Source organism: Anabrus simplex, chromosome 5, assembly GCF_040414725.1.
Source record: "Anabrus simplex isolate iqAnaSimp1 chromosome 5, ASM4041472v1, whole genome shotgun sequence".
NCBI classification, from domain to species: Eukaryota; Metazoa; Arthropoda; class Insecta; order Orthoptera; family Tettigoniidae; genus Anabrus; species Anabrus simplex.
In genome coordinates this window covers 187,554,767-187,578,303 of record NC_090269.1, presented here as the reverse complement: position 1 = coordinate 187,578,303, position 23,537 = coordinate 187,554,767, and the positions used below count along the sequence as shown (strand labels likewise).

The window sequence follows — 23,537 nt, the reverse complement described above, 5'->3', positions numbered from 1 at the left end:
AACTACAGCAAAGAGAAGCTAATCATAGAGTACAAGGACTACAGTTCCCGTGCGCTGATGAGAGACAAGGTCTGTCTAGGGAGGTCTGGTCACGCTACTACAATCCTTTGCGGTGGCGGCCATATTGGGTCTTAAATATCGTTATGTGGGCGTGCCCGATGTAATGATGTGAGTTATTACTTGTATTTTGAGGGAAAATGGGATATTGTGCCGCACCAAATTGTCAAATAAGACAACTGACGGAATTAGAGTGTTTCGCTTTCCGAGAGATAAGCAAAGGAGAGCTCAGTCGGTACAAAACTGTAGGCGACTTGCGCGCGGTTAGTGAGGTTATACATACCGGTACGTATTATTCCTGAATAATAATATGTTTATATGAACGATGTTTTATATTTACAGGTCTTATTATGTATTTTCTCCTAAAATAATTTTGAAGAATCGCAATTTGAACTAAAGGGGGCAGATGAACGTGAACTACTCAAGTGGAATTCCATTCCAAAAATTTTCAACGTCCCTAATCCACCCAAGTCTTTGACATATAATAGGAAACCTCCCAAAGAAAGAGAATTGCTTTCAAAACAAGCAATAAAAGTAACAGGAAAAGTGTAATAGAAGTACTGATGTTTATGAAAATTTCCTTTTCATGTGTCCGGCTCCATGGCTAAATGGTTAGCGTGCTGGCCTTTGGTCACAGGGGTCCCGGGTTCGATTCCCGGCAAGGTCTGGAATTTTAACCGTAATTGGTTAATTTCGCTGGCCTATCACTTCAAACCAACCATTTGTGTCCAGCTTGCCATCACTACAACAACAATTGTGAATAGCAGTCTTATACGGTACTGTAGTTATTATTTACAGCTATATTTCATTCATCGTAAATACTCTATGGAGTACATTATATGGCTGGACAAGTACTTAAAAATCACAACACTCGCACTAACCAACTACTGTAATTTAACGTACCGTAACCTAACATAATATCCTAATATAATCCCTAAAATAGCCTAACCTAGGTTAACTCAACTTAATAGTGATAGAATTTCTATTTCTTATGGAATCATGTCTACCAATGGCTTTAATTTTCTTAACCATTATTATTACCGTGTTTTTGCGGTAGTTATGCGTGAAAGAAGGTGCGGAGTGGTGAACAGGTCTCAAGCTACGAAAGTAAAATTAATTTAAAATTTAACAAGGTTATATTTTCTTTTCAAAATTAAGAAATAACAAGTACGGCAGGTACAGAGTAGCAAGGCAACAAAAGGTGCAATTACAGTATTTACAGTATTTGGGCTTCGAGCCCCGAATTCACACTTCTAGGGCAATTAGCCCAACTTTACTCCAAAATAAGTTTTACCAGAGGGGCAGAAAACCCCATTCATGTTCAAGAGCACTTGCTCCAAATTACACAGAAAAGCCTCCTCGAGGCATACAACACTTAATTTTCAAGAAAGAGCCACACGCTCTCAAACTTTAAGCCTCTCAAAGGCCACACCAAACTCCACCTTCAAGTTGTCCACTTAGGACATAGACACAGGGGTAACAGACCTAACCTACTGAGGTCTATTAAATGAAAAAGGGTAATTACATGACCTCTAAAATAACAATTTGAGAGGAGGCGAACTGCACTTCTAATGTATTTGTTTCAAAACCTAATTTGGCTCTAGGCCACTAATACAAGGGCTAATCCCATACTACAGAGGTGACTTAAGAAGGAAACAATTTATATTACGTTGAAGAAGAATAGGTAGAGAAAAAATAAGTTCACCTCAAAACAATATGAGTGGGAGCTCGAGAGGGTTAAGCACTCTCTATCCCAATATGTAGTTTAAAAGATAGAATAGATACAAGTTTCTTTACATTTTAAGGAAGGTTACATAATGGAAAAACTTCGGACCCGCCCCGAGAGTTAAACTGCTGAGCTAGCAAAGAAAGAAGTTATTAATCGGCCATTACCTTGTTGTTGACCGCTGCTGACGAAAGAGGCGCTTCCCGCCCACTGCTATGTACTTTACACACTGAAAGATGGAACAGAAGTAGCGCAGAGACCCAAAAATCAGCAGTTTTTATACTCTCGCGGAAAGTTCGAGGCGTTTTAGGGAAGAAAACACCCGCCCACAATCACTTTATTGGGTAGGATACAGCAACATATTCAAGTTGGGGGAAGATGCATCAGATTGGTCAGAAATTAATAAAAGAAATTCGGGATTGGCTAAATACAAAACAAGGGGAAAGAGAGGGGTATACAGCCAACTTAAACAATGACTGAAAGAAATTTAACAAAGAACAAACTTATGAATTCAAAATTTCTCCAAAAAAACAGTTCTTTCACTCCGCACTAGGGTGCACTATTGTTGATCTTCAGTAGTGTCCTCTAGAAGAGAAGGTTCACACTTCTTACTACAAGCAAAACAAAAATACGTCGAAAATGACACAGTTCAAAAACTCCAAAATTTCCAGGTAGTGACATCTTCTGAGAAAGTAGAAAATTAATACCGTAGATAAAGTTCAGACTTCCTCCAGCAGAGGAGTTTCAATTGGCGCACATTTTAAATTAGCGGCGTGGAGGTGTACCGCCCGGTACAATTATTATTATTATTATTATTATTATTATTATTATTATTATTATTATTATTATTATTATTATTATTATTATTATTATTATTATTATTATTATTATTATTATTATTGTTGTTGTTGTTGTTCCGAGGTATCTGTGGAACAGCAGAGGTGAAAGAAGGTGCGGGGGTGAACAGGTCTCAGGCTACGAAATTAAAGTTAATTTAAAATTTAACAAGGTTATATTTTCTTTGCAAAATCAAGAAATAACAAGCATGGCAGGTACAGAGTAGCAAGGCAACAAAAGTACAATTACAGTATTTACAGGATTTGGGCTTCGAGCCCCGAACTCACAATTCTTGAGCAATTAGCCCAGCTTTACCCCAAAACAAGTTTCAACAGAGGGGCAGAAAACCCCATTCATGCCCAGGAGCACTTGCTCCAAATTACACAGTAAAGCCTCCTCGAGGCACGCAGAACCCAATTTTCAAAAAGAGCAAACCGCTCTCAACGTTCAAGCCTATAAAAGGCCACACCAAACTCCACCTTCAAGTTGTCCTCCACGGACACGAAAACAGGGGTAAAATACCCAACCTACTGAGGCCTATTAAGTAAGGAAAGGTTAATTACGTGGCCTCTAAAATACCAACTTGAGAGGAGGCGTTCTTGCACTCCTAACACATTTTATATAAAACCTACTTGGCACTAGGCCGTTACTGCAAGGGCTAATCCCATACTAAAGAGGTGACTTTAGAATGAAACAATTTACATTACGTTAAGGAAGAAACGGTTGAGAAAAAAATAAGTTCACCTTAATGCAATATGAGTGGGAGCTCGAGAGGGTTAAGCACTCTCTATCCCAATATGCAGCTTAAGAGAGAATAGATACTAAGAGTCTTTACATTTTAGGGAAAGGTTACATGGTGGAAAAGCATCGGACCTGCCCCGAGAGTTAAACTGCTGAGCTAGCAAGAAAAGAAGTTATTAAACGGCCATTACCTTGTTGTTGAACTGCTACCCGAAGAAAGAGGCGCTTCCCGCCCCCTGCTATGTACTTTACACACCGAAAGATGTTACTGGAGTGGCGCGGAGACCCGAAAATCAGCAGTTTATATACTCTCGCGGAAAGTTCGAGGCGTTTCAGGAATGAGAACACCCGCCCACAATCATTTTATTGGCTAGGGTTAAGCAACATATCCCCTTTGGGGAAGATACACCTAATTGGTCATAAATTAACTAAAGAAATTCGGGATTGGCGAAATTCAAAACAAGGGGAAAGAAAGGGTTAATATTGCCAACTTAAACCATGACTGCAAGAAATTTAACAAAGAACAAACTTATGAATTCAAATTTTCTCCAAAAAACAGTTCTTTCACTTCGCACTAGGGTGCACCATTGTAGTTCTTCAGCAGTGTCCTCTAGAAGAGAAAGTTCACACTTCTTACTACAGACAAAACAAAAATACATCGAAAACGACCCAGTTCAGAAACTTCAAAATTTCCAAGTAGTGACATCTTCTGAGAAACTTGAAAATTAACACCTTAGATAAAGTTCAGACTTCCTCCAGTAGGAGAGTTTCAACTGGCGCAAAGTTTGAATTAGCGACGTGGAGGTGTACCGCCCGGTACAGACCTCCCCACCCCCAAAAGTCCCTCCAAGGGGTAACACAGAAGAACATAAACTATTATTTCAACATAAGGTCCAAGCTATGATGTTGATATGGAAGTTAATTGCAGAAGTATTTACCAACAAATTTTCTTAAAATGATTGGATCCAGTTTCAAAATTCTTGTAGTAACTGTTGAAGTAATGTCTTTATGTTTGTAGAAGTTGAATTCAGAAGGAAACTTTTAGTTTTTTAAAGTTGAGGAAAAATTTTCTAAGTCCACCAGATATTGCAGTAAAAATCCAAAACAAAGGTAGTAATGTTGAACTGGAATGTCCATATAGCTGGACATGTACTTTAAACGTTGATAAGTTTGACGGCCAGACCAGCCGCCGCTGCTTGAGTTCAGAGGAGGCCGCTCGGACCCCTCAAGTACCCTGAGACACCGCTCGCCCGCACTATGAGAGGAGTAGTGGAGTTGAAGCACGCCGCGCCCGCGGCGAACATCCAGGTCGCGGGCCAGTTACCGGATGTGCGCCGCACATCAGCCTAGGCCGGGAGGAGGACTGCGGCTCGCCGTACACAGGTTGGCCTCACTGGAGAAGGGCGGGCCCGTACCCTGCATCAGGAGCGGTACGGCGCAGCGCTGCTGCGGGGGCACTGAAACATTAAAGCTCGGCAGCAGAATTTTGTTTGACCAGAATGATTTTTGTTTTGAGGGCACAGGCTTTGTGGAGAGGTTGAGGGGCCAGCGGCAAGAAGATATTCCTGTCATGTATAAGCCACTGAGTGTTATGTTAGCAGGAGACGGGAGCGTGGTAATGGCCGTGGTAAGGACAGGATGGCAGTTCAACTGATCGGGGGAGGTTTACAAAAATAATTACACACAAAGGAAACAGATTCCAAGGGCAGAAGGCCTTACGAGTGAAACCCCTCAAACAAAATATAACCTTCATATTTCTTTCAAAATTATATGAAGCAAGTTAACACAGAAATTACACCGGTTTAACCTGTGACAAGTGAACCCTAAATATCCTCTCGGTGGCTGGATTGCTTAACAATAAGGTAACGGGAGTAAGGAAATCGAGAATGATACACAGCCCATGAAATCTGGGGGCAAGCTTGCCCGCGAGAACAAAATTCTTGACCATCACCGGGTCACCTACCTTCAAATGGGTGGGTCTCCGTCCACGATCATATCTTTCCCTAACCTTTTCATGAGACACTTTAAGGTTGGCTTTAGCCTTCTTCCAAAGATCTTTAATGTTATCTAGGTCTATTGTCTCAGGTAGAATGTCACTCAGAGACCAGAGGTTAGAGAGCGGCGTGTTGGGAACAAACTTGAACATCAAAGAAGCTGGAGTAAACTTATGAGATTCATGAACCGCCGAATTCAAAGCAAAAGCTAACCAATGCAGGGACGTGTCCCACCTAGAATGATCTTCATGATGATAGGCAATAAGCGCGGACCTGAGATTACGGTTAACCCGTTCAGCCAGAAATGGTTGAGAGTAATAAGCAGACGTTGTCACATGAGAGATGGACAGGTCAAAGCAGAATTTACGAAATAAATTAGATGTGAAAGCCTTATCATTATCAGACACAATATATTGACACGAACCAAAAGAAGCAAAAACAGAATTTAGGCAAGTAATGGTGGACTGAGCGGTAGCCAGCTTAGTCGGAAATAACCAGGAAAATCTTGTAAAACCATCTACACATACAAAGATGAACTTGTTGGCATTTCCCTTCGGCTGGGGGAAGGGTCCTACATAATCAATATACAGGCGTTCCATAGGGCGCGACGCTTGGTGAGAAGACAACAGGCCTACCTTGGTGGACATGGTAGGTTTACTAAGCAAGCAGGAATTACAAGCCTTTACTAGTTCACAGATTTCACCGTCCATACCCTTCCAGATGAACATTTCACGAATCTTCTCACGAGTTTTAAAAATTCCAAGATGAACCCCTAATGGGGTCTCATGATAGTACTTGAAGATCATAGGTACAAGAACAGCTGGAACGACAACCTTCATCATCTTATCGTGGCTCGAAGGGCAACATAAAACACCATTCCTCAGTACATAAGGGACGACATGTTCCCCAGAAGAAAGGGTTTCCATTATCGGAGCCAGCGTCGGATCTTCACGTTGGTATTTCTCGATATCCCTAAAGAGCATGGGAGCATCTGTTAAGATGGCATTAACCTCAGATAGTGTGGACTCGGGAGGTGATGAACTATCGACGGTTCATGGGTGTCGACGTCGCTGGAAAACATACGGCTAAGTCCGTCTGCAACGACATTTTCGGTACCTCTGATATGCCTGACATCGAATTGGAAGGCAGAAATTCGGATGGCCCAACGGGCTATACGACCAGTACGACGCGGCCTACCTAAGACCCAGCTTAAGGCTTGATTATCTGTCTCCAGGTCGAATTTGACATGTTCCAGATAGAGACGGAACTTTTCTACGGCAAATAAGACTGCCAAAACTTCGGGCTCATAGATGGAATACTTGGCTTCTTGAGCCGACAAAGTCCTAGATGCATAGGCGATGGGTCGCCTCCCTAGTTCAGTCTCTTGAAGAAGGACTGCAGCTACCGCCGACGACGACGCGTCAGTTTGGACGATGAATTTCTTCGAGAAATCGGGCATAGCATGGACAGGGGCATTACAGAGAGCTAATTTAAGATCTTCAAAAGCGGCTTGTTGAGAAGGTCCCCACTCAAATTTGATGCCTTTCCTACGAAGAAGGTTCAAGGGCGCCGCTCTACTAGCGAAGTTAGGAATAAACTTCCTGAAGAAATTCACCATACCAATGAACCTGGCGATACCTTTGATGTCCTTGGGAGGTTTAAAATCACGGATGGCCTGTGTTCTAGAATGATCGACTGCCACACCATCAGGTGACACAATATGCCCTAGGAATGACATGGAGGGCTTAGCAAAGGCAACCTTGGACAACTTCACAGTTAACCCAGCCTTACGAAGGCGATCGAGGACTTCTCGCAGATGATCTAGATGTTCTTCAAAGGTCTCCGAAAATACGACGACATCATCCAGGTAGTGATACAAGTACTCAAATTTGATGTCGGAGAAGACCCTATCTAGCAGTCTAGTGAGTACAGCTGCTCCCGTGGGGAGCCCGAAAGGCACGCGGTTGTATTCATACAAATTCCAATCCGTGGCGAACGCTGTAAGATGTTTAGACTCTTCGGCAAGGGGAATTTGATTGTAGGCCTGATTCAAATCCAAAATGGTGAAGAACTTGGCCTTACGGAACCACGAAAAACAAGAATGAAGGTCGGGAAGGGGCACAGATTGTAACACCACGTTCCGATTGAGAGCCCTATAATCAATGACAGGCCTGAAGCCCCCTTGGGGTTTCGGGACTAGAAAAATAGGCGAAGAATACGCCGACTTATAGGGCCTAATAATACCATCCTTCAACATTTGATCAGTAATTTCTTTCAGAGCCTTCATTTTAGGTGGAGATAGCCTATAAGATGGAAAACGTGCCGGAATCGAATCCGTGACCTCAATTTTGTATTCAATAAGGTCAGTAACACCAAGAGTATCAGAGAACACCTCTGGAAACGACTGACACAATTTACGAATACTATCAGCCTGCTCCTCAGGTAGATGTCTAAGGTCTAACAACATCTCATCCTGGGTAGGCGAAATAGATGAACATGATGCAGAATTACATTTCAATAATGGGATTTTACAATTAGACGCAAATTTGAAAGTGCACGACCTACTCTGAAGATCGAGCACAAGGCCAGTGTGAGAAATGAAGTCAGCTCCCAATATAATGGGGCAAGACAAGTGCTTAGCCACAAACAATTTGATTTTCCATGTAAATTTAAAAATACGAATTTTGACCTGTAAAGAACCTAGAATTTCTAATGGAGATGAATTAGCCGAAACATATTGGATCGCAGACAAACAATAGTCAGGAAGCTTACAAACAGATTTCAATTTTGCATACCAATCAGCCGAAATAATAGAACAAACACTGCCTGAATCTAATAGAGCTGTTATAGGCTCATTATTTAACTCAATTTTGAGAAAAGGCGCCGGTGCGGGGGTATCCGCCGCAATCCTAAGACATTCTTTGGGGCATTCAAAAGATGAATTTGAAGACTGAACTTTCCCTGAATTTTCGACCTGTTGACCAGGGGCTGAGCCTCGGGAAGATGGATTAGTCGACTCAGCCGGAGCCACTAGTAACTTTTTATTATTGGCATTGGTGGAATTTGCACCAGAAGTTGAGCAGGAGGGGGTGCTATTCGAATTTGGGCAATTCTTAGCAATATGTGAGAAAGCCCCACATTTAAAACAGCCTGGTGATGAACCAGCTCCATTAGTTGCCCTACTAGATTTGATCAATGGACACTTACTGCGAAGATGGTCAGGCGACCCGCAAGCATAGCATTTACGAGGTGTGACAGGTCGGCGAGGTGGAGGCCGAGGATTACCGAAAGAAGGAGGAGGTTCTTTCGCGACACGCAAGGAATCGGCGTATCTAACTCCTTCCGCTGAGACAGCCAATGCTTCAAGTTCAGAGAAAGTTTGCGGGCACGCCGCGAAACACAAATATGACCTATAGGATGGTGAGATACCTTCCACAATAGCTTGTACAATCTGATCCTCAGGGAAGTGAAGAGCAAACACCCTAGTATAGAACTTAATATCTTGGATGAAATCTGCCAAGTTTTCATCCAAGCGCTGTACACGATAATAGTACTTCTGAATAACGGAGGACCTTGCCCTAGCCGGGATGAAGTTAGCTAGCAAGTGGGCGTGGAAGTCCTCAATAGATGATTGCTCGGCAATGGCTCTTACCATTTTGTCTGAGAGAATACCAATTGCATAGGGATAGATGATTTGCAAAATCTGACATGGAGAAAGAGAAAAAACAAGGGCATGATCCTGGAACTCAACTAAAAACCTTAAGAATGAAATAACTTCACTGGTAGTGTTAACAGAAAATTTAGAGATACCTCTGAGCAACATTGCTAATGGATGAGGCAAGCTGCTGAACCCGGGTGACATAGTAGGTAAAGGTTTAAGTGGCAAGGATGTCAATTCAGAACGTACATTATTCAACGAGGTTCGGCGTTCAGACTCGTTGTCCAATGGGGCAGAGATTGTTTGAGCTGCAACGGTTTTCCTATTGACGTCTCCCTTAGGAGGTTCTTCCTCGCTACCTACATTCACCGTGGCGGGTTGATCAGTTTTGGGAGGAACTTCCCCGGTTAACAATTGGGTAACCTTACTGGACAGTTCAGAAAGATTTTCAAGAATCATACCAGCTTCCTTCCTCTGAACGTCATTCAACTTCAGAGACAACAGATCGTTAACTCTATTTGAAAAATAAAAGGGCCTGGCTTGCACACGCTTAATTTGATTAGGAGAAGGATCATTTTCTTCAAAAAACTAACTACAGATGCAAGCTCAGTAGTATTGTCAGTGATCGTGGAAAGAGAGTCGTCAATTTCTATCTCTCCCAAAGTGGGGATGGAAATGGGCAAATCAAGGGACTCTCTAAGCTTGTTTGTGTCTACCGCAACCGTGCCTCCAGATTGCACATTTCTGATAGTTAATTCATAGATCAACTCCTCCTTGCGCAAATAGTTAAGATGGAGAACATCGCGAGGGCCGGGCATGATGACAGAACAATTTTGAAAAAGGAGAAATCAAAAATTCCAGCAACTGGGAAAATAGTTAGAGTTGTAATCAAGGCAATGTTTAGGCGTCAAAAGGGGCTAAATTGAGACCCATTCAACCACGCTCTGCTACCACTTGTTCCGAGGTATCTGTGGAACAGCAGAGGTGAAAGAAGCTGCGGGGGTGAACAGGTCTCAGGCTACGAAATTAAAGTTAATTTAAAATTTAACAAGGTTATATTTTCTTTGCAAAATCAAGAAATAACAAGCATGGCAGGTACAGAGTAGCAAGGCAACAAAAGTACAATTACAGTATTTACAGGATTTGGGCTTCGAGCCCCGAACTCAAAATTCTTGAGCAATTAGCCCAGCTTTACCCCAAAACAAGTTTCAACAGAGGGGCAGAAAACCCCATTCATGCTCAGGAGCACTTGCTCCAAATTACACAGTAAAGCCTCCTCGAGGCACGCAGAACCCAATTTTCAAAAAGAGCAAACCGCTCTCAACGTTCAAGCCTATAAAAGGCCACACCAAACTCCACCTTCAAGTTGTCCTCCACGGACACGAAAACAGGGGTAAAATACCCAACCTACTGAGGCCTATTAAGTAAGGAAAGGTTAATTACGTGGCCTCTAAAATACCAACTTGAGAGGAGGCGTTCTTGCACTCCTAACACATTTTATATAAAACCTACTTGGCACTAGGCCGTTACTGCAAGGGCTAATCCCATACTAAAGAGGTGACTTTAGAATGAAACAATTTACATTACGTTAAGGAAGAAACGGTTGAGAAAAAAATAAGTTCACCTTAATGCAATATGAGTGGGAGCTCGAGAGGGTTAAGCACTCTCTATCCCAATATGCAGCTTAAGAGAGAATAGATACTAAGAGTCTTTACATTTTAGGGAAAGGTTACATGGTGGAAAAGCATCGGACCTGCCCCGAGAGTTAAACTGCTGAGCTAGCAAGAAAAGAAGTTATTAAACGGCCATTACCTTGTTGTTGAACTGCTACCCGAAGAAAGAGGCGCTTCCCGCCCCCTGCTATGTACTTTACACACCAAAAGATGTTACTGGAGTGGCGCGGAGACCCGAAAATCAGCAGTTTATATACTCTCGCGGAAAGTTCGAGGCGTTTCAGGAATGAGAACACCCGCCCACAATCATTTTATTGGCTAGGGTTAAGCAACATATCCCCTTTGGGGAAGATACACCTAATTGGTCATAAATTAACTAAAGAAATTCGGGATTGGCGAAATTCAAAACAAGGGGAAAGAAAGGGTTAATATTGCCAACTTAAACCATGACTGCAAGAAATTTAACAAAGAACAAACTTATGAATTCAAATTTTCTCCAAAAAACAGTTCTTTCACTTCGCACTAGGGTGCACTATTGTAGTTCTTCAGTAGTGTCCTCTAGAAGAGAAAGTTCACACTTCTTACTACAGGCAAAACAAAAATACATCGAAAACGACCCAGTTCAGAAACTTCAAAATTTCCAAGTAGTGACATCTTCTGAGAAACTTGAAAATTAACACCTTAGATAAAGTTCAGACTTCCTCCAGTAGGGAAGTTTCAACTGGCGCAAAGTTTGAATGAGCGACGTGGAGGTGTAACGCCCGGTACAATTATTATTGTACCTGGCGGTACACCTCCACTCCGCTAATTTAAAACGTGCGCCTGTGGAAACTCCTCTGCTGGAGGAAGTCTGAACTTTATTTACCCTATTAATTTTCTAGTTTCTCAGAAGATGTCACCACCTGGAAATTTTTGAGTTTGTGAACTGTGTCATTTTCGACGTACTTTTGTTTTGCTTGAAGTAAGAAGTGTGAACTTTCTCTTCTAGAGGACACCACTGAAAAACTACAATAGTGCACCCTAGTGGGAAGAAAAATAACTGTTCTTTGGAGAAAATTTTATTTCAAAAGTTTGTTCTTTGTTAAATTTCTTTCTGTTATTGTTTAAGTTGGCTGTATTCCCCTCTCTTTCCCCTTGTTTTGTATTTGACCAATCCCGAATTTCTGTTATTAATTTCTGACCAATCATTGGTATCTTCCCCCAACTTGAATATGTTGCTGTGTCCTACCCAATAAAGTGTTTGTGGGAGGGTGTTTTCATTCCCCTAACGCCTAGAAACTTCCGCGAGAGTATTTAAACTGCTGATTTTTGGGTCTCTCGGCCACTTCTGTTCCATCTTTCAGTGTATTAAGTACATAGCAGGAGGCGGGAAGCGCCTCTTTCTCCGGCAGCGGTCAACTATAAGGTAATGGCCGATTAATATATTCTTTCTTTGCTAGCTCAGCAGTTTAACTCTCGGGGCGGGTGCGAAGCGTTCCACCATGTAACCTTTTCCTAAAATGTAAATGTAACTACTCTTTTCATCTATTCTCTTGGAAAGCTACATTCTGGGATAGAGAGTGCTAACCCTCTCGAGCTCCCACTCATATTGTTTTGAGGTGAACTTATTTTTCTCAACCTATTCCTCGTTAATGTAAAACAAATTGTTCTCTTCTTAAGTCACCTCTTTAGTATGGGATTAGCCCTTGTATTAACGGCCTAGCGCCAAGTAGGTCTTAATCTAGTGTATTAGGAGTGCAAGTTCGCCTCCTCTCAAATTGTTATTTTAGAGGTCATTTAATTAACATTCTTTTCGTTTAATAGACCTCAGTAGGTTGGGTATTTTACCCCTGTGTTTATGTCCGTTGAGGACAGCTTGAAGGTGGAGTTTGGTGTGGCCTGGGAGAGGCTTAAATTTGAGAGCGAGTGGCTCTTTTGAAAATTGTATGTTGTATGCCTCGAGGAGGCTTTTCAGTGTAATTTGGAGCAAGGGCACCTAGGTATGAATGGGGTTTTCTGCCCCTCTGTTAAAACTTGTGTTTGGGGTAAAACTGAGCTGATTGTCCAAGCATTGTGAACTCGGGGCGCGAAGCCCAAATTCTGTAAATATTGTAACTACCTTATTTTGACTTGCTATTCTGTACCTGCCATGCTTGTTACTTATTTATTTTGAAAAGAAAATATAACCGTATTAAATTTTAAATTTACTTTACAGGCACTATAATTTCGTAGCTTGAGATCCATTCACACCCGCACCTTCTTTCACCTCTACCTACCGCTAAAACACGGTAACAATTATTATTATTATTATTATTATTATTATTATTATTATTATTATTACCGGGCGAGTTGGCCGTGCGGTCAGGGGCACGCGGCTGTGAGCTTGCATCCGGGAGATCGTGGGTTCGAATCCCACTGTTCGCAGCCCTGAAGATGGTTTTCCGTGGTTTCCCATTTTCACACCAGGCAAATGCTGGGGCTGTACCGTAATTATGGCCTCGGCTTCTTCTTTCAAACTCCTAGTCCTTTCCTATCCCATCGTCGCTATAAGACCTATCTGTGTCGGTGCGACGTAAAGCAAGTAGCAAAATATTATTATTATTATTATTATTATTATTATTATTATTATTATTATTATTATTATTATTATTATTATTATTATTATTATACGTGCATGCATGTTAGGACTCAGTTAAGAGCCCCGTGGTCGCCAATCCTCGCTCCCTAATTAGGAGCTCCTGACGCCCCTTTCAGTCACATCTTATGACCGGCAGGGGATACCGTGGGTGTTAATCTATTGCCTCCGCCCACAGGGGGAAATCAATTTGGGTTGTGACTACGAGGCCCTTAGCTGAGTCTTTACATTGCTTTCACTTACTTGTGTTAGGCTCTCCCTTATTCTAGCCTATCCGACCTCCCCTGATCAACACTTGTTCTTTTCCGGCCGCGACGGTATTAGGGCATTCGAGGCCTAGGAAGTTTTTCATTTCCACGCACCTTGCGGCCTTCATCTTTATTTTGCCGATACCTCCATTTTTCGAAGTGTTGTACCCCTTCCATTTGTTTTCTTCTGATTAGTGTTTATAGAGGATGGTTGCCCAGTTGTACTTCCTCTTAAAACAAAAATCACCACCACCACTTTGTACTATATAGCTGCATGGGTTATCAATAAACTAGTTATGAGTAGCTAAGAACATCAATCTTGTTGCACATGTGCAGAGTATTTTTGCCTTAGAACCCAAAGAAATACCACAAGAATGGATAACAACAGTAACCATACATAATTTAATGCACTCAACTCAAGAGGCATTCAGGCTTGTCAATATACTGGAGTAACGTTTTAGAAACGCAATATCGGTAATTACTTTCTTAATAAAGAAAACGCTGAAGGTAATTTATTACAACTGTCTTTTAGTACTTTAAGTTCAGTATTTCATGTACCAGTAATCATAATATGACACAGGTACTGTACAGATTTCTATGTTTATGTCAATAAGATTCCGTATTTGATAGATTATATTAATAAGAAACACAGTAATACAAAGTTGTAAGGAAGTAAAAGAGTAGGACATGAGCTTTTCTGTTGATACATGTTTCTAAAAAAAAAAAAAAAAATTTCTGGCTCTGTTAATTATCAGCCTATTCAAATAGCTGTGAATGTATTCATATCATTTGAGTGTTATACAGTTATAGTTATATATACATGAACAGTAGATGTCCAATTAAATAGTTGGTATTTTGTTTTTATTTCAATGTATAGCACAGAAATCCTCTAAATTCGAATACACTTGCCTTTGGTTACGCTCGCTTAAAGACCCAATATGGCGGCTCCATAAGAAGCATTCGTGACTTGACCTCCCTAGACAGACCTTGATGGGAGAAATGCACCGCTGCGCTGCGAGTGGCGAACATTGCAAGTTAATGCGTTTCACAACACACGCATAATAACATGACAAATTTCGCACAATGTGCATTTAGTTCTTACAGAAACTTGCCAAAGTGTTTTGTCGTCTGCTGCATAGTATCAGATAATATCGGTCACAGTAGGCTCCGCAAAATTAACACATGCAGTTACCGTCCGGGTCATGGAATTTCACTAAGAGCAGCGATATCAATGATATATTTCTTCAACTCACGACTAATTATTGTTGTACGTCGCTCTGGTCGGTTACCTACATCAGTGCCCATCAGAGTACAAATATTCCAGGTAGCTATATTCATGTTGCAAATCTTTCTTTTGTTTCTGCCTCAGATATACCCACTGAACTCGGTAATCCAATCAGGTGAGAAGTTAGACTGTCTATGTTTAGGACACCTTTCATAGCCCCTCCCATTCAGGGTGAGCAGAGGGGAACCTAAATAGGACTGCTCAGTCACGGGTGTAGTACACGAGTTGCTCTACAGTCTGCCCTCGAGCAAAACGGCGATCTCAGACTCGCCGCCTACGTGCCGACTCATCACTAGGAGCTCCCAGATTACACTATCCTGACTCCGTCACAACTTGCCGATCGCCGCAGGACTTTGATATTTAGAAGGTGGTGTTGCTTTCCAAAGGACGCCAGTGCGAGAAATCTTTTTACGTGGGAATGCTGATGCACATCAACAGTCACACAGCCCGTGACATTTTCAGGACGCAGGCCCAGTGGCATAGAGTCCAAGACGATTGGAGGTCCAAAAACTGCCGAGGTTGTTAGACCTCATGGACATAATCTGGTGTAGTTGGATTTGTACTTTATCCGATATTTGGAAATAAAGGTGGTATCCACCAGGAGATTCTTTATAGTTGTTGACTACCTCTGATTGCTCTCCTATGGCTACAACCAGTACAACATGCCATATATACTATAGTAATCACCACACCTTAATGAATGATAGAGTGGGGATCATCCCGCACTGACCCGCTCACCGACCCAGTTTCCCGCTGTGATTGGATACCCAACCTTCCACTGGGTTTCTCAGTTTAACAAGGGCGCCTCTTGTAGGCTACCGTATCTGCTTGGAGATGGAGTGAGAGATGCTAGAGAACTCAAAATTGCAGAGTCCTTATATTATTGTTGCTAGATGGACTGCAATGACGCATCTCACTCTTATTACCGGTTACTCCCATTTTAGTGCGCATGACCGGAACGTATAGTTGTCCCTCTGGACCAAGAACCGCTTTCACCGGTTCACTGTTGGGAATCAGTTCCGAATGATGTTGGAACAGCAAGCTGGGAGTTCAGAACCGATTCTCGATTATGTACTGCAGTGGAGATAGATGGCGGGTGGCGGATTGACAACTGGAAGTGTCTAATTTAATACGAAGAATTGTATAAAAACAAGCATAAACCGATTGTGAATAGGTTGTAGTAGTGAAGGCTGCAGAGAGGACGGGATGGCTGTATGTATGTAAGTTTCACCCATCGATGAAAAATGAAGATCTAATTGAATATCTGAAGGACAATGGTGTGCAAGGGAAAATAGAGAATGAACAACTCAAAACAATTAATCTTATAAAAGGCATACCAATCGACAACCTCCAATTAGTAAATAAACCAGAATTTTGGCCAATCGGGATAACAATAAGACAATTTATATTTCAAAGTCAAAGAAAAACTGGATTCAGGTTTGATCGCAGACAGGAAGACCGAAACTATGAAGAAACAGGAAACTACTAACAGGAAGACTATTTCGCTGCCTCTATGGGACATCGAAGGAATGAAGAGTACTATAATGACAGAAAATATACTGAAAGAGTATATTATGATATTAACAGAGACTTTTCTCACAGAACATATTCATGCAAATTGATATTACAGCACGCACAACCTGGCACAACGGGGTCAACGAGGCAGACTCAGTGGCGGAATCACATATATATCCAAACCAAAACTGGCACAAATAGAAGTTTTATTAAGAGGGGACAATACATTGATCACCAAGACTAAATACTTAACAATCATTGGAATATACATGCAGCTAGAATTCACACCGGATGGAGTGATAGAGGTAATAAGTAAGACAAATGAAAACGATCCAGTTATAATAGCTAGTGACCTTAACTGTACACTTGATATCCAAAACAGGAAAAGTGATATGGTGTTTTCGTTCTTCGAAGAAGAAGACTTCAACTTGGTGATTACAAAAATACAACCAACTTATATCTGCTACAATGGCACCAGTACGATTGATTTAATATTCATAAAAAAGAACATACACGTATACTCATGCAAGATTGAGACCTATCCATTGAGGAAACACCTTCCGGTAATCATAACCTTTACACTGAAAACGTCGCACTCCCCATCTCGCATGAAAGACTAAAATTTTCAAGGAAATTGAACGAAAAGAAACTCCCATCAATTGAGGAAGCACATAATACTGCTTATAGTTCGACGTTGTTGAACACTGCATTGCATGACTAGAATCGAGCACTGTTTAGAATATCAAGCTACATCTCTATCGAACATGCATTGCAAAAGCAAGAGTATTGCAAGTTTAAACTTGAACACGTACTACCGTTTATAGTTCGATGTTGTTGAACACTGCATTGCAATCAAACACTGTTTAGAAAAAAATTATCTTCTCAACATGAGCTAGATAATAACATACTTACGAATCTGCTCATCACCTTCTTTCTTGCTTTTCTTCTATGAGTAATAAACAAAAACTCTATCTTACAAATAAGGGGCGGGAGGAAGGTAATACCTAATCTAAAATAAAAGAATATGCCAATTCTACATTATTTATTTACATCTTGTATGTACAAGTTTTATCTAGAATCATTTTACCGTAGTGATGTTTGCGTACTTCTCGACGCAATTCTTGTATGTACAAGTTTAAACTTGCCGTACTACGCTCTCAGCGTACCTCTCCCTACAATATGTACAGTGAATTGTGATGTAAGACAGCTTAACGTAAGTACACACCTCTAGCATAATGTTTACACACACATCTGCTTTATGTAAAGTAGTACCGATCAATACTACTATGCCCCCAGGCTAGAGTGTTGGTAGAATTTGGAATGACAAACCGTTTGCAATCATCGCTATTAAGGGCTACCTTACTAATTAAATGAGTGTACAACTGTTGCTTCTTGCTTCTAATGACAGACATTTGCTTATGCAAAACAGGTGGATTACTTTTAATGCAATTGTTATAGTTTTCAAAACTTAGCTGATTCTGAACGACATTCTTATTAACCCCCTTCAATCTCTTTTTTGTAATTCATTTAAGAGTTTTATGCAATATGACTTGGATTTAGTACCTACAAATGAACAGATAATATTCCCAGCACATTCATCTTTCATTTTACCTAGAAACTTTTTGTTCACTAGCGGCAGATGATATTGATTATTTGCAGGATAGTTACTTGTATCAAACCTACCCAAGTCTGGCTTTATATCATTGTAATAGTCATCAGTTTTGATTTGATAAATAAACGAATCGGTATCTGTGTAGAGCAATTGCGCATTATGCGCGTACTTCTTCATCATATAATCGTAATGGAATTCATACATGAGTGTTTTAGCCAATTCAAGCACTGCGAAGCCGACGTAGGTAGGTTTGTCATACTTAACCTTAACACGATTCATCTGTATAATAACTAAATTCTCATGTATGATGGTGCAGCTGTGGAAATTTGGTTTACTTATTAAATAGTTAGCACCATACCTTTTCTTAATATTTTCCCAGTTTGTAATCAATTTTACATCAACGCGTTTGTCAACATTTTCCATAGTCTTACCAAACACACTGTTATTCATGAGCTTGTAGAAATCTTTTTCAAACTCGTTAACCGCATTCGTTCTTAAATTATTGTTCAGGTCGATATATGGCTTTAGCCACGGTGACTGATTAAATTCTAGTACGCGATGAATTTTGGATAACTTCAAACCATGCTGCAAACACTGTTTTAAATTTCGGTAAAGAATGATATACTTAGATTTATCACACAAATTAGCAATTAGCATTTTCGTCGTTGATGCGATGTACGGAGGCTTCATATTTTCAGGGCAGAACAGTAAGTCATTATGAGAAGTGTGTAACTCTTTAGGATACTGTAAGTCAACTTCGAGGAAATAGCCTTTATCAGCTTCATCGCCTAGGGCGTGCAGCTGTAAAGCATCAAATTCGCACTGCGTTAGCCAGCGGAAACCACTCACCGGTAGATGCTGACTCATCGCCCACCCATACTGATTATTAGCATCGAGATAAACGATATACTGAGATTCCTGACTAGAATCGAAACTCGGCATGTACTTATTATTTGCCTTGGAATACCGCCCGCTGCACTGACTTAGACCGCCTCGAATAGATGATTTTATAAAGTGCACCATATCAATATCGGTTAACAGTTCCAAATTCACCTGCGTGTATTTTAACATCGCGTCCCAACTTAACCCAGGCGCAGTAAAATACTGACATGGGTCAAGGCTGTAGGTTTTCTTACAAACACAGCGAAAATTTTCAAAAACATCAGCTAACAAAAGTACATCCGTCTTTAAATATAAATCGGAGTATTCACCTAGCGTTTGAATGTGGAACTGCTCCCAGATATGTTGTGCATGTAAATAGTCATCATCACTAATATCTGCTGAATTCAGCGAGCTGTAAAAGGATTGTTTCGATGGTAAGGCACGTTCTTCGAGGCGTTCTAAGCAGTCAAGATATTCATAACAAAAACACCCTTACGCCGAAATAAATTAAACTGCGCTTCTTCGGGAAAAACGCGTCGAATTTCCGTAAATTGTTCAGGCTGTAAATGACTAGAAAGTTTATCGAGGCTACTCGCCATAAAGCGAAACGAGTCAAGGAATCTCAGTTTTATAGAATGCTCAGCATCTACTTTTACAGACTTTGCAAACGCAATGTACCGCTCTTTATTCTGAGGGATTATATCTACTTTTTCATCTGAAGCTCCAAATTGTGAAATGATGAAATGAGAGTCGTAACCAGATAAGTTATGAAAAATTACAGGGATAAATTTAGGAACTCTGTACTTAAGATTACAGCTATAATGAGCGGCACATCTATAGAAACCAGTTAAATGATCATGATCAAAAATTTTAGGGTCATTTTCGGAAAATTCCCCATCACAAATGCTACACTTTGTAGCACGTTCATGATCATTTAACTGAATTTCGGTGAGTGGCTTCATAGGAATATTACTATTTAGAATACGACCAAGACGAACTGCATCACTTTCAAGTCTTTCTAAAAATACTTTAGCAGCATCATGCCCTCGATACAGCTCTAACTTGTTAAGCGTTCTATCATAACTACACTTGATGTAATACGCGAAGCTATACGGGACATGCATGTGCGTAGTATTAGTGAAAGAGTTGTCAGGATTAGGTGAGCATGTGTCGCATGGCGTGAGGATGGCTTCAAAGTATGCATAAAACACGAACGGTACCCACATCTGCTTGTGAAAATTTGTAAATTTTAAAACATTATTGCCTGTAGTAGGTATCTCTGTACGTACATGATTGCAGTCATTCTTCGAATGCTTCGTTAACTGATCTTCAGTTCTAAAATACTGCAAGCATCCATCACATAGCCACTTTTTGTTACACCTGTTTGACAACTGACTACCAACAAGTCTACTCAGATTTTTAATCCAGCAAAAGTGGCTATTCTCACTGTTTTCAATATAGAGTAAGTTAACATGAGTACTCTTTTTATGACATGTATAATACAGAGGGCCTACTACAGACTTTATCTCTACACCATACACATTAATGCTAACGTTATTTAGTTCCTCAAAGCGCTTAATATCCTTTATCTGCACAGGAAATTCTATACTATCAAAATTTAGCTGCGTTGAATAGTGTGGATACGATGATGTTCTACTCGCTACATTCGATTTAGCAGGATTTAAAGCCGACATCACCGCCCATGCAAAACATGCTTCGTCATTGTTTTGGATGTTTACAACAGCTTCTTTTCGCTGAATCCATGTCGGCAGCTCGATGTGCGAAGATCCTCGCATAGGATTGTACTTATTGATGTTAACTTCTAGATACATTATTTCAACTAAAGCCCACCCTGATTCCTTTTACTGAAATTCCTTCGCTCTTAGTTGAAATAATGTTAGAGACATCCCTAAGTACATCACCAAAATTAGTCGACTCACTTATGACAAAATTCTTCGTATTAAATGATTTAATGTCCGTTATTTCGGATTCATCCGTGCTTTTAATGTACAAGGCGAAAAGTTCAAAATTAACTTTAAATAAATTATGATTGGACAAAGATTTAGCAAGAAGCCGTTGTACATCCGGCTGAACACAATTTAAAAAGTTTGAAGTGCTCTGAAACTTTTGACTAGTGCGAATTCTGTAACTAGAAATCCTACTTTTAAATGCTGTATTAATTTCCTCGATGTTTGCGTTACTACCACTTCTACACGCATTATTTTTATGCGCATTACTCCGTAAGTGTCTCCGAAGATGTGAAGATGGTACATCAGTGTTACAGTGCTCGCAGTGAATAGTTTGAAGTTCATTTTTCCTAGGTTTTTTACTACTAGTACTTTCTACAGCTACATCAGTAGCTGCACGCTTTTTCCCTACTACTACCTGAGGGCAAGTAGATATTTGATGTACCTCTGCTAAGTGAGCCTGATATTGCTCTACATTAGCGAAGTACAGCCCGCAAACATCACATAAAGCGGATGTTATACTAAGGTTTTTTAATTTTTTATGCCGCGTAAGGGCATCTACCCTCGTAAAAGTCGTCTCACACTGCTCGCAGGCGAACGTAGTAGACGCTTCTCCATGTTTCATTTTTAAATGTCGTGTAAGAGCATCTCGTCTTGTAAACGTTACATTGCATTCCTCACAGCAGGGGAACATCTAAAAAGAGAACAACCAATAGAGATTAAGTGAAAGTTACGATGTTCGGAAGAAACCAAGTTTCAACGTATAGAGGTCGGACATGGCTGTGAGTTTGAAATTATAAGATTAACCTCTTCTATGACATGCAGATTAAAGAAAATAACTATTTATCAATAGACTAAAGTTACGATGTTTTAGAAGAAACCAAGTTTTAGCCTGTTGAGGTCAGACATAGCTATGTGTGTGTTTAAAATTATATAATTAACCTCATCTATAGCATGAGGATTGAAGAGAACGACTATTTATCAATAGACTAAAGTTACGATGTTTTAGAAGAAACCAAGTTTTAGCCTGTTGAGGTGAGACATAGCTATGTGTGTGTGTTTGAAATTATAAAATTAACCTCGTCTATAGCATGAGTATTGAAGAGAACGATTATTTATCAATAGACTAAAGTTACAATGTTCGGAAGAAACCAAGTTTCAACGCATAGAGGTCGGACATTGCTGTGTGTTTGAAATTATAAGATTAACCTCGTCTATAGCATGAGGATTGAAGAGAACAACTATTTATGATTAGCTTAAAGTTAAGATGTTCGGAAGAAACCAAGTTTCAGCTTGTTGAGGTCAGACATTGCTGTGAGTTTGAAATTATAAGATTAACCTCGTCTATAGCATGAGGATTGAAGAGAACTACTATTTATCAATAGACTAAAGTTACGATGTTTTAGAAGAAACCAAGTTTCAGCCTGTTGAGGTCAGACATAGCTATGTGTGTTTGAAATTATAAAATTAACCTCGTCTATAGTATGAGGATTGAAGAGAACGGCTATTTATCAATAGACTAAAGTTACGATGTTTTAGAAGAAACCAAGTTTCAGCCTGTTGAGTTCAGACATAGCTATGTGTGTTTGAAATTATAAGATTAACCTCGTCTATAGCATGAGGATTGAAGAGAACAACTATTTATGATTAGCTTAAAGTTACGATGTTCGGAAGAAACCAAGTTTCAACGTATAGAGGTCAGACATACCTTACAATATTCGCACTGCAAACTGTTACTCGCATGAATAAAATGCGTGCGTTCAAGCCTGAAACTCGAATGATAATATTCTTGTCGCACCTAAAAAAGAACAAACATATATGAATGTAGTGTAGGTTACATCAGCTAGCCTAGCTATCTTTACAACTCAAAGTTCGAAAACATACCTTAAAAATGCACGTGCTGCAGACTGTTACTCGGATGAATAAAATGCGTACTTTCAAGCCTGTAACTCGAATGATAATATTCTGGTCGTACCTAAAAGAAAAGAACAAACATATATGAATGTAGTGTAGGGTACATCAGCTAACCTAGCTATCTTTACAACTCAAAGTTCTAAAACATACCTTAAAAATGCACGTGCTGCAGACTGTTACTCGGATGAATAAAATGCGTACTTTTAAGCCTGTAACTCGAATGATAATATTCTAGTTGTACCTAAAAAGAAAAGAACAAACATATATGAATGTAGTGTAGGGTACATCAGCTAACCTAGCTATCTTTACAACTCAAAGTTCGAAAACATACCTTAAAAATGCACGTGCTGCAGACTGTTACTCGGATGAATAAAATGCGTACTTTCAAGCCTGTAACTCGAACGGTAGCTAAAAAGAAAAGAACAAACAGATATGAATGTAGATGTCTATAACCAAGCATAGAAGTTGCTTTGCAAACAGTAACTAACAGTTCTAGCTTGCCTTAAGATAAAGGCTGAAGAATAATGTTCACAGCAGACAGTACTTAGACGGGAGATGTACACGTAATAATCGCATACAGAAAACTGTGAGCGCTTCACGCAGACTGCAGTGAGTAAATATGCTCCTTGTTGCCAAGCGGATATCAAGAATTGCAGACGTTTGCGGTACAGTCGGAACGAAATGTTTCTGCAACAAGAGCTCTCCTGAGGGTCTTACGCTGAGTTCCGCAGGCTAATGTATTTAAGCCGGGATCGAGCCTGCTGTTGATGTCGAGGTGTCAGAATTTAAGATTTCTGCAGCGGATCGAGCCTTG

General features: G+C 40.4%; 1 protein-coding gene across 1 annotated transcript; it reads right to left on the bottom strand.

Moving 5' to 3' along the window:
* Nucleotides 1-17,421: 17,421 nt before the first annotated feature.
* Nucleotides 17,422-23,098, bottom strand: LOC137501030 (uncharacterized). Its single transcript, XM_068227887.1, has 5 exons — nt 23,055-23,098; nt 22,874-22,964; nt 22,694-22,784; nt 22,518-22,607; nt 17,422-21,503 (listed from the first exon to the last, which is right to left on the bottom strand). The coding sequence occupies exon 5, from the start codon at nt 19,029-19,031 to the stop codon at nt 17,853-17,855; it is 1,179 nt and encodes a 392-aa protein (XP_068083988.1). The 5' UTR covers nt 19,032-21,503; nt 22,518-22,607; nt 22,694-22,784; nt 22,874-22,964; nt 23,055-23,098; the 3' UTR covers nt 17,422-17,852.
* Between the last annotated feature and the right edge of the window lie 439 nt (nt 23,099-23,537).

Excerpts from the sequence above, each read along its gene's own strand:
- LOC137501030 (XM_068227887.1), bottom strand. The coding sequence starts at position 19,031 with ATGTTAAAATACACGCAGGTGAATTTGGAACTGTTAACCGATATTGAT.